The sequence below is a fragment of the Gavialis gangeticus genome, unplaced genomic scaffold, assembly GCF_001723915.1.
Source record: "Gavialis gangeticus isolate Ggan-Ray unplaced genomic scaffold, GavGan_comp1, whole genome shotgun sequence".
Lineage (NCBI taxonomy): Eukaryota > Metazoa > Chordata > Crocodylia > Gavialidae > Gavialis > Gavialis gangeticus.
Window position 1 is genome coordinate 156,640,555 of NW_017729025.1, and position 12,676 is coordinate 156,653,230.

Here is a 12,676-nt window from a genome sequence, read left to right on the forward strand (position 1 = left end):
AAAAAAAAAAAAAAAAAAAATCCACATTTATGTTAAATTGTACTACTACCAATCAACAATTTAAAATGAGCATGATCTTCATATGCTTTATCCATTGCACTTGTAAGCAAGCACTAAGAATTACCTCAACTTTGCCAGGGCAATACATTAAAAGTCTTCACTCATGTAAAAATATTTGAAATCCAAAAAACAAATGCACAGGAATATTTTATTCTTAGTTCTACAGACATTCTGCCATTGTCCATACAAAAAAGACAGACTTCTATTAAATAAATGAATTTAAAGCCAAGATTAAAAGACTACCTTGGCTTTAGTATGGCAACTTCCTGTCCATTTAGAATGCTTACTGTATTGAAAAATAGCAAATGAGATATAGATAACAAATGAAAGATCTCTTTATTTGGTATATATTTATAGCTAGAGAGAGATATCTTTGAGATCATGGAAATCCTTATTTGTAAGAGTAAATGGTTTTTAAAATAAGGCCATAGTTGCAGACATAAGTGACAAAGGATTGAAAATTGTAGGATAACTTCATAATAGAGGCAGAGTTAAGCATATTTGAGTTGACCATAAGTAGTGGATGAAGGCATCACGTACTAAAGGGGGCCACAGGTATTACCTCTGCTTTTATCTCTGCTATGTGAGTTGTGGATTTATGGGTTTCCTTTTTAAATTTTTGGGTTAGTTATACCTGAGCTATCTTAATTGTTGCACAATGTAGTGTGTATTGAAAATTCACATATTGTTCATTGCTGTGGCATAAGTGCAGCTGTAACAACACCATGCTTACAAGTGCACTATGAATTTTCACTTAACAGGGATGTTAATTTCCTCTGAATTTTGTAGAATAATTTGGCATAGTAATTTCTAGTTTGTAAATTGTTCATATAAAAACCCATTATAAACGAGGCATTCTAATAAGTGTCTGTTTAAACAGCTGTCTTACACTGTCCCCTTCACTTCAAAGGAGGAATATTGCCACTTGTTTCGAAGAATTGAAAATATCTTACAGCACTTCTGTTGCCTCTGGCACGCTGATTTATTTTTACTGAGGGTTCCATAGTCTGGATCTCTTGTTGTAAAAATTGTTTTTACCTGGTGGCAAGTTTTTGGTAAAATGCAGGGTGCAAAATAAGGTTGTAGCACTTGACAGTCTTGGACACTTCCATATACAAGAATAACATCTTCCATGTTTTCATCGTAAATATCACATTTGCTGTGAGTTGGTACATCCATCACATAAATATTAGGAAACTTTGTACACATCTTGTAAGACCAGTCCTACAAAAAGGAGGTATGTAAATTGTATTTTTTTTCATAATAAAGTACATTTTACCTGTATGACAAACAAGGTCTTGTACTTTACTCTTCTGTGGCTAGAACTGCCATGTCCAAAACAAAGTATACTGCATAGGAGGAAAAATGTACATTTGAATAGTCTTAGCTATGTAGTTATAAAGGATTCATTCTGAGTAGCTGTGAACAAAGCATCTTAGCTATAGAAAGAATTGTCAGTAGAACCAGTATGCACAGATGGAGACTTTTCTTTTTACTACAGCCAAAGGAAGAGCTATCAACAGTTGCAAGAATGCCCACATCTTTCTGAAAGTCCCAGCCTATAATTACTTACAATTTAGACCAGTGATTCTCAACCCTGATGCCTTGAGATCCTTTCAGGGGTGATCTGTGGTGTCACGGAATATTGGTACCATTAGGTATGCAAACATAAGTCACAAGAACCCAGACAGAAACCCAGAGATTTCAAGTAGGAATTGAATAGCATTCTGACCTCTTGTGGTTTTTTTCTGAGTTTTTTGCAATAGTTTTCACTTGTTTATTAAGAACAAAAAAAAGAGCAATTCTTCTAACAGCTGGCATTTTCCGAGGGGCTGCCTTCAGTTTAAAACAGTTTGAGAACCACTGATTTAGACAAATCTTAAGAACAAGTTCTACTAACATAATAATGCAAAGACCATTTTGGCCAGAAAGAGGAGGAGATGCTATTGTACAGAGGGCTGTCATACTCACCTGGCACCCAGACTGGATCCAGACCACAGAGGTCTTTGTGGACTACATCTGGACCTGTCTCCAGCAGTAGGGTATACAACAGTAGCATTATCAGGCCATGGGTACCTGACATGGGTGACTGGTGCCTCTTGAGTCGGGGGGGGGGCATGTGCCAGACAGAGGGGTCCCCTGGCAGCTGATCTTGCTGACTGGGGGAGGGGGTCCCCCACAGCCACACTCAGTCACTTCTGGAAGCAGCACAGCTGCTTTTGTTGGCAGCCCCGCTCCCTGGATGGTGCTCACAGGGAGCGCGGCCTGACAGGTGGTGCATCAGCACTCTCGGGGTGCATGTGAACCCCCTATGCATTGCCACTGGTGCCTGAGCTCCTGTATTGCTTCAGGGAGCTATGGGGATTAAATGCAGCTGTTGCTTGCCCTGCTGCCAAATTTACAACCCCTTCAGGAACCCCATGGGCTGGAAGACCTAGCTCCAAGGGACACTCCTGCTGTTGTACTGTACTAGTTTAGTTTATTTATGCTATAGACAAGACTGGTTACCAGCAAACCTGTGGCAGAGATCTTTCTCCTGACTTCTTCTCCAGCTCCAGTGCAACATATTCCTGGCCACAAGCTCAGCTTATCCTTCTGAGTCCTTCAGGTTCAGCATAAAGATTTGATAGCACTACAAGAGCTTTGCTCCCTCAGTATTAACAGTCCAGCTCCAAGGAAGCAGCACCACTGAAGCCCTTGCAGTTAGTATTTACTCCCGTGATACATTAAATGGAGAAACCAGTGACAAAACAGAATATTATAAGCTAGTGCTACATATTTCCAAACGCAACACGCTTAGCTTACCCACTCCCTAGACGCATCTACAGGAGATGCTGACTGCGCCGTAGCCTGATACTACTCTGCAGTAGCATCACATGGCAAAAACTGTGCCAAGATGCTACTGTATTGTATTAAGCTATTGTGCAGTAGCATCACTTAAAAGCCATTCACTGGCTCTACTGAGCAGTAACTCTTTTCCATGCATTTATTTAGTACTTGTTTATACAAGTACTAAATAAATGCAGTAACCACTGCACAGTAGCATCTCATGTAGACACGCCCCCTTTGTACTTATCTGTTGCCCATCACAGAATCTGTTTTAGCCACAGATCTGGCCAAATGGAATGACACTGCTGCTAAGATGCCTGAATGCCCCTTCTGTACAGACGAGGGAGACTTACAGGCAGAGGATCACTTAGTCATGAAGGATGCTGCAATCAGAATAGATTTAAACTGAATATGTGTTTGTCATTATAGCAATAGTTATTTGTTTACCTGATGAGCAAGGTTTTCCTTGAAAGTTTTGATAGTGATATCAAGAGCAAGTTTTAACCATATTTTATATTCCAGTGAAGGGCATTCCAGAAATTTATCAAAAGCTTCAAATAAGTCATCCATTGATATAAAACAGGTCTGAAATAAAATAATAGAATGAGTAAATTCATTGCCACAAGTGGCACAGTTTCCCTTGCCTGGCTTCCCTCTTAAAAAAAAATCACACAAAGGTCATAAATTCAGTTCTATAAACTAGCATTTATTTGAAAATAACTACTAATTATTCAAATTGTTTGTTCTTTGGGGATAAGCTTCTTCTGTTTGATTGTACCTGTCTGTAAAACATTTAGCTTACAAGTGGTGTTATAAAATTAATGAATGTTTATATATAATTAGTTAATGAAATCCATTTGAAGGAAGATGATTATGTAGAGGATTATGATGTAAAGTGCACTCGGATACTACAGTGATGGATGTCTTACAGTTCCTCTCTAATGACTGAATGAAAGCAATGATCTTAGACAAGAACTCTTAAAGCAGTTTCTGATTTATACTGATTGACAATAATGAATATTTTCAACAAAAAAGTGACAACCAAATAACTATTGATATTAGGAAGAGCTAAAGTTATAAGCATTTTGGATCACAGACTTTCAAAATAGCTTCTAACATTTAACTGAATGCTTCCATTACAGTTAAAGGACAGCTATCAGAGAAACCTGTCTAGAAACCACCTTTTATGCTATGTTTATACAGCGGACCAACTAATATTAGCCAAGACATTCAACAACATGTCTCACATGAGATCTGGTGTTTCTTCCCACAGTTGATAATGACTCTTGTCAGTTGCCAAGGCTATAGCCATTACAGCAGACAAAGATGTACTGCAAAATGGTCAACATATAGGAAAGAAGGGCTCCTCTTCTAGCCTCTCGATTTGATCAGCAGTTCTTTCACCTGAATAATACTAACCAACACAGATGTTTTATCTGGATTTACACTTCTGCAGGTTGGAAAGTAATACAGTCTTTGTAACTCTACAGTGTTAACTTATTCCATTCATTTTAGATGGATAAGAATTAGGGTATTATAAAACAATTCAGCTTTGACAAAAATTGGTTTTATATCCTCATTTTATTTCAGGGAGGCATACTTACTTGGAATATTTCAATAACAACTAAATACAAGAAATGGTTTTATTTTGCCTACAACAGATACCACTTTAAGGCCACATCTACATTGCTGACTGCGCAGTTGTGCGGCCAAACAGCTTTTTTATGATGCTGACTGCGCAGTAGCCTGAGACTACAGTGCAGTAGTGTTGTGTCCCACTTTCTGCCACACAGCGCTACTGTGCAGTAGTCACAGGGCAGTGGTGACCAACCTTTTGGCAGATGTGCCTACCTGAGTATCGCTCAATCCTTGTTCTCCGACTCCTGCCTCCAATCCACCACTTCTTAACTTGAGAGTCATGTGCTATACACAGCAGCTGTCTGTGCCACTTGTGGTATATGTGCCACAGACTGGCCACCCCTGTTTTAGGGGATATTTGTGTACTCTGGTAACTACTACAGTTTACCTCAAACAGGAAGGTGTATACATTCCAGAAGATGGCAGATAAAACCTTTGAGGTATCCAATGGAAATAATGATACGCTACGCAGACAACAGTTTATAGACATGATGTCATATTGAGCCCTTTCAGAAATTCCCTTTGACATTGGCCTGTGTATGCCAATAATTTTCACTACTGTTCTGTATAGGTAATTTAATCTGAATTATTTAAAATAATTGATTAATTATCATATGAATTAGTTACTCTGGTTCTCAGATGCAGACTGCTTCAAAGTACTAAGATGTACATCTATGGACCATAAACTGTAAAAGGATGTATAATTTGAGAAATTATGAATATAATCTTTAAAGTTATAGCAATACAGAGTGATACAGAGTACATTTTACAAAGACAAAATGTTGGGTGGTTAACTGTGCAATTTCAATATCTTAACAGTTCATAAATTTTAATTCCCCAGGTTATTCTGGAATAAGATGGAAAACAACATTCCAAAATGTGAATATGTTTGGCAAGACACTATCAGAACACCTGTATTATAAACCCTATGATGCCCCTATGAAAAATCTCCTCAGGAAATCTACAACAGACCCCCTTCCTATATCATTAGCTAAGCACGTTTGAAAATCAGGCAAATAAGTAGAGTCTCATTAGAGAAAAGCAGCTTGGTAAAAACTAGGCCTTTCATTCTAGAAGATAGCTACAGCCAAATTTTCTAAGTCAAGGGAAGCTCTGAAATATTTTGGTCTAAATCTCTTTATAATAAATCATTATGTAAAAAATCCTGAACAGAAAGTCATTATAATCCAAGTAAAATTAATGTTCTCTAACCTGAACAGCAGTTTCACAAGTAACAGTGTATTCCATTTCATGCTTAGTTAGGCAGTTCAGTTCTCCTATTATTGCTCCACTGACCAAGTAGTCTGTAAATGGCATTCTTGTAGGATATCTAGGCTCACAGACACCTTCATCAATTCCATACCGAGGACTGGAACCATAAAGCTATTAAACAGTACAAGAAAAACATGAAAAATAAAAACACAAAACGCAATGCTCACACTGAAAAAATATAATGAAGCAACAGTAAGACAAATAGTCTAAGAATTAAACATCTATTATTACACACCAACAATGTCATCCCAGCAGAAGTCGGAAGGATGCCAGATGTAGGGTGGACACCTACATTTGTCCATATCATCAGGAAAGTCCAAAGCAAGTGGAAAGTGAAAGTTGGAAGGTTTTTATTTTTCTCTAGGGCTGGCATCACAATGCAGGTCAATATTTCTAATACTACAGCCTAGAAATAGCATTTAGAAAAAAATCACTAGTCCCCTTCCCTGAGGCACAAGCTACCCTGGCCTAGGGCAGGCAGCAGCATAGCTTTGGCCTTGCCCTCAGCCCAGAACCAGGGCTGCAGCAGCCACCTGCCCCAGCCAGTATTCAAATCCAAGATGAGACCTTTTTTGGGGGGGGGGGCCATGCTCATCTTGGATTCAAGTAAATACAGTATAATTCACAAAAGCCCAAGTCCTATCTAATGCAAAAGCAGAACTGCTCACAACTATAAATGGAAGAAACTGAAATGGCTGGCATAGTCCACCTCTTGCTCTCCCCTTGTTCCTTTGTTTGAAGCCACAAAAGAACAGACATAAGACTATCCCGAGATGCGTGACTTTCTAGGCGTTTCCACCAATCCAAAAATGCAACACTGGTGCATTCTGGGAAAGCAGAGAATCACAGAGGCCAGCTGAAGAAGAGTCAGGGTTTGGGTTCAAGAAAAGCAGTAGTAGTAATGGTAAAATACTCTAGCTGCACCATCAGAAACAACCCTTGTTTTTTTAAACAGCAATTTAAAATGTACATTTGTTGGGAAATATTTTAATTACTGTTGTTCAAAACCACACTTCGCATTCATAACACTCAAGCTAAGGAAGTACAAGTTGGATGAATGGACTGTAAAGTGGAGAGAAAGCTGGTTGATCGTTGGGTTCAGAGGGTAGTAAGTCAATGGCTCAATGTCTAGTTGGCAGCTGGTATCCAGTGGAGTGTACCTGGGGTTGGTCCTAGGGCTGGTTTTGTTCAATGTCTTCATCAATGCCCTGAAAGATGGGATGGAGTGCACCTCAGCAAGCTTGCAGAAGACACCAAACTGGAGGGAATAGTGGATATGCTGGAGGATAGGGCTATGATTCAGAGAGATGCCAGCAAATTGGAGGACTGGACTAAAAGAAATCTCAAGGTTCAATAAGGAGAAGTGCAAAGCCCTGCATTTAAGATACTCCCATGCACCAGGACCAGCTGGGGATTGACTAGATAAGCAGCAGCTCTGCAAAAAAGGACCTGGGGGTTACAGTGGACAACAGGCTGAATATGAGCTGACAATGTGCCCTTGTTGCAAAGAAGGCTAACAACATACTGGACTGCATCAGGAGGAGTGTTGCCAGCAGTTTGAGGGAAGTGATTATTCCCCTCTATTCAGCACTGGTGAGGCTATGTCTGGAGTACTGTGTCCAGTTTTGGGCCCCCCACTAAGAAAGGATATAGACAAATTGGAAAGTGTCCAGAGGAGGGCAGGAAAAATAGCTAGAAGACTTCTGAGGAGAGGCTGAGGGAAATGGGCTTATTTAGTCTGGAGAAGAGAAAACTGAGAGGGAGGTTTAATAGCAACCTTCAACTACCTGAAGGGGAGCTCCAAAGAGGATTGATCTAAACTGTTTTCAGTGGTGGCAGGTAACAGAACAAGGACCGATGGTCTTAGTTTATATTCCCTCTTGTGAGTTTTGTTATAGCTGAATGAAAAACACTCACTACTTTTATGAGCTACATATACGTCATATTAAAAAGTTGAGTTACTTCAGTCACCTATTTTTCATCTCTCCTATTTTAATTTATGCTAAAAATAAAATGTATTATTTACAAAGAAAGCAGATTGCTAAGGATATCATGCAAAAACTAAGAATACTTGTTTCCCTGAAGACTAGTTTGTCCTGGATTTCAAAAACAAATATCAGAAGGACAATTCCCATGAAGCTGAACATTTTGACCTGTTTCTTTTACCATAAAATGCCACCTGTTAAATAAATCCATTAGCAATCTACATCCTGTACAACAGGCAAATTGGATATAGTGACTTTAATTAATTCAAAATAGTGGCAACTCAGATTCATTAAATACATTTAAATACAAACACTTATGTCAGAATAAAGTAGATGATATGGATTCTTTTCGAGTATCGTGCTCTCCGCTTCAGATGTTTGAAAAAGAAAACCAGCTTTCATATATAGTAGATGATTAAAAGAACCTTTGCTAGATTAATATAGGAAAGCACACCAATATAGACAACAGACAAATGATTTAAAACAGATGTGAAATTCTCTCTATGTAGAAAATTATAGGCACTGGTGATGACATTAGATGCATATGACTAATCACAGTTAATGCTTGCTGTTGCCAATTAGCCTTATTAGCACAGGCAATTTGAGCACAGGATGACATTACTTTAATTACTGTAAGCAGCTTGTTCATTTATTGAGTAGGGTGCATTTGGAAAAAGGTTACTCTATCCGCAAATTAATCATAACCCTCTTTATTATTAGAAATTCTGAAAAAAAAGAGGAAAAAAAAACTTCACTAAGCACAAAGAAAATTTGTGTGATGAAAGTCTGACAGTAATTTTAGTATTATTTTACTATAATTTTATTTTTTCTGCCAAAGTGAACAAAAGCTATTGTGTGCTTTTTACCTGAAAGCTGTAGGAGCAAGAGACAAAATTACCAGCATTAGAGTTAAGCCTAGACATTATGACCATTAGAGGGTAGTAATGCAAAAAATCCTGTGAAGATGTATAGCAAAAATGAGCCTGCAGCTATCTAGAGAAAAAAAAATACTAAAGGAGTCAGAACTTATTTGTTGCTGTCTCATGAAATATAGATTTGTTTGTCAATCTATGGCACAAGTATTTATTTTTAATATAAATTTGCATATGGGTATGAGGTAATCTAATCATAATCACTTTCAAAGCCTATATTCATAAATTTATTTCCAAAGTGCAAAAAGATACATTGTTCAATTGTTACTCATAAATATTAAATCATGAGAAAAAGAGCTGAAGCATTGAGCCAGTTTCATTGACACCACCACCGTGATTCATATGCAAGTTGCTTCAGGAATGTCAGTATTATTTTCAACATTTGAGAATTTAAATATGTTTTTCCTTAAATTATTATTTCTTGGGGATTTCTACCATCTATTTATTTTACATTTGGAATTTTAGAATTTATAAAATCAAAAACACACTTCAAGCCTACCTTTCCTCCTACTTTAATTCCGGAGATTACTTAAACAAGATAATAGAATCAAAGGCTCTGTTCTCTTTATTCAAGTTATTTTTATATAGCATAACTGCAATTCTGCAGAAGTTTTTTTGCTTAAGCTTTCTTTGCAGTTTGCCAAAGGCATCTACTGATAAAAAGTGTGGGTCTTGAGATATGCATTAAAGACAAGTATCCCCATAGATGGCTCTAATGTCTCAGCATTATTTACCTGCTGGGCATGTCCTCACGTGCAGGGACATGCATTTGCCACAGCACAAAGCCTCCATTCACTCCAGTACATGCCCCTAGAGCATGCACCACACTGTTTTGCAGTGGTTTTTTTTGACACTGGGAGTTCCCAGTATCAAACTGTAGTGCCACACTGCATAGTTGCAGATGCATCTTGTGCAGGTTACACTGCCTCAAAGTTTTGAGGTGCCGCAAGCCGCATGTGTGCGCTCATCTGGACGTCCCTGCTTTCTCCACATGTTTCTGATGTTATATCCAGAATCTTTCTTTGGGATGTCCTTAGTGTAAAAGAATACACACATTTTTTTCGGATTGTCTTCAGGACATGGCTCTTTCCTATGCATTAAAACTAGCAATAATCAGTCATTTACAGTGCACTCACTAATTCTCTGAGGTTTTGTTTATATTACAGACTTCTGCTGAAAATAGCTGTTAGTCGGAAGTTGTGAAAAGGCATGATCTTAGACCAATAATAGTGGTGCAGGCAGAAGTCCATATTGTGGGTGCATTTATATTAAGAAAATTATGCTTTTAACATGGTCTGGTTAGCCTATGTGGAAGAGAGGATGAATTTTTCTGTAACAGGATACCTGCAACTTTGCTGGCATAGCTGTATAAACACTAGGAACCCTTTGCTGCTATATTATATGGGTGTTCCTATATTAATACAACACTCCTAGTGAAGCCATGACCCTAGAGTGGCTAGGTTCTCAGCTGAATAGGGTCTTGCTTTAATCCTCTTCTAGATAATTTATAAGGGTATGGACAGGTATAACAATTGTACCTTTCTTTTCCTGTGTCCTTGTGAGACAAGATATTTAGCAGATTTCACAGATTCACTAGAACTTAACAGAGCTGTGCTGTGAGCACTTCTGCTATGGTCACAAATGTGCAACTTCTCTATTGACTGTGCACCTTAGTGCCCGCCAGTGGCAACACATAGAGGGTGCACATGCATCCCCTGAGAGTGCCAGTGCAAGCCCTGATCAGCTGCGCTCGCTGTTTAGGCGATGGTTTGGGGGGGGGCAGGTGGGAGCACCAGTGCCCCCCCTGCAAGCACTAGCTGATTAGCTGAAGTGATTGGCTGCGGGGAAATCCCACCAGGTAGTGAGATCTGCCATGGGAGGACACCCCCGCCCCGGGTAACGAGACTGGTCGTGGAGGAGGGGGGGCATGTGCCCCCTGACTAAGGCAGCACCAGTTGCCCATGGCGCCTGCACCACCCCAATTGTTCCAATATCAAAAGATACCAATATAAACTGCTATGATGACTGTTATGTCTGTATGCTCCTGTACACCAAAAACACTGCAACTTTCCAGCCTCCATAATCCTCCCTCTTCCATGAATTTTCAATTATGGTTTGACTTACTGCAATACCAGGAGATATAAGTCATTAATCAGAAGTCCTAGAGCCTTCATTTCTGTGCCATCATGTGGGTTGTATAAGCAAAGCATCAAAACAATTTATTTTTTGACATTAGGCATCTATATTGGTATGCAACAGTGCATTAAAGAATAGAGGCAAGTGCAAAGTGATATTACAAAAGGAGGGCTTAGGAAAAGGTTCAAGAGATGGTAACATCTGGCAACTCTGGTCTGATTTGTGCAGAGGCTGAGTATAGGATAGGCATAACCAACTGGTATTCACTTTTGTCTTAATGAGGACATGATCTGATGGTTCTTTTTTCTACATTCTTGGTTTATAGTATCATCTACAGAGATACAGTTCTGTGATGTCTGCATGGGTGGATCTAGAATTTTGAAAAGTGGGAACAGATAGTGAAGTAGATCATCATGTATAAAACAACATATACTTTTCTCCAGTTAAAATAAACTAGAAACTTTACTAATATGCCCAGGGGCCTAGGGCTGTATTTTTCAGTTTAAGATTGAAGCAAAAAAATATATAATTTCACTGCCATGGGTCAAAAACAATCTGCAGGGCTGTGAAATAGAAGCTTCATTACCAGGAGCAGCTAACAGGCAGCAGAATTACTGAACAGAGGATAGCTTGATTGGTGGAATATCAAGACCATTAAAAAGAAATCAGGTCTGTTAACACCTGTGGAATGAAGAGTTTAGAAGGGTTCAGGTAGATTATAATGAACCATGAAGTCAATTGACTCCCTCAGCACTGCCTGACTAGAAATGCTTCCGCCACTGCTAAGCAGTTGGTTTCAAACTTTGGGGGAAGCAGGAATCAAGGTGGGGTGCAAGTACACCCCTCCCTGGATCGGCCCTGGATATCTATCTAGAACAACACCACCCAAACACAGCAGAGTTAAAGACTGTGGGTTGGGACTGATGTAAATCATGACTCTGTTTCCTTGTTTCCAATGGGTTGTTCGTTTTGCATCAACTTTTTATTTCCTGTTGTTCAGTGGTTTAAATATAAGAACATTTGATGCTCTGAAAGAGTAAAGGGCATATCTACTCAAACTTATTTCTGTACTAAAGTTTTGAGGCACTACATTTTTCTCAAGTTTTATGGAAGTGATAGTTGTAACAGGGGCACAAGGTTGATTCCTAGGAATACCTCTCTGATATTTTTCCTGCTTCTTTATATCCTCAGTATGGCTGAATGGGTTTTTTGAGGGAAGGAAGGTAATAATTAATGAACTGTGAGGTGCATATCTACAAGCTGCAGGCAACAGGGGGAGTGCAACAGAGCTCCACATCCAATACTCTTCTTTGATAGCTAGTTTAAGAAGAAGGGGCTCCAGACAGTGCTTTGAAGTAAAGGAGGACTGAGTGATGTGAAACAACTTGTTCTTCTCAACTGAGATAAAGTTAAATGCCACCTAAAGATGAATACAGACTGACACAGTAACTCTGAGAAGTATGGACTGACCTAGTCATCTCAGAGTGTATTCTTTCCATCAAGTCAATGCTGGGCTATGTTGTGGCATACTGATCAATATTCAAGATAATCTCACTGCATTTATGGATTTTGAAGCATTTTGATGATTACAGTAAGCTTCTTATTGAGTAAAGTTGTTGAACTTGAGAGAATTATTCAAATTTCCACCATCTTCCTGTCCCCAAGCCATACCATGGCATCGCAATTTTAATAATGAAGGTGGGAATAGTGCTGACACTGTTAAGGTTTCATCAGGATATATATTTTAACAGGAATGAAACATACCTGCAAAAATCTGTCTCTTGGCTTCATAGATTTCATAGACATTTGGGCTGGAAGGGACCC

At 38.9% G+C, this 12,676-nt stretch overlaps 1 protein-coding gene across 1 annotated transcript in view; it reads right to left on the bottom strand.

The window, feature by feature from the left end:
• LOC109299239 (sodium/hydrogen exchanger 10-like) overlaps positions 1–12,676 on the bottom strand; it is a 259,437-nt gene that overhangs the window by 15,026 nt on the left and 231,735 nt on the right. The window contains exons 22-24 of the mRNA XM_019519839.1: positions 5,740–5,910; positions 3,337–3,474; positions 1,099–1,284 (exon numbers count right to left, since the gene is read on the bottom strand). Of these exons, the coding sequence (XP_019375384.1) occupies positions 1,099–1,284; positions 3,337–3,474; positions 5,740–5,910 (495 nt within the window). The remainder of the gene's footprint in view (positions 1–1,098; positions 1,285–3,336; positions 3,475–5,739; positions 5,911–12,676) is intronic.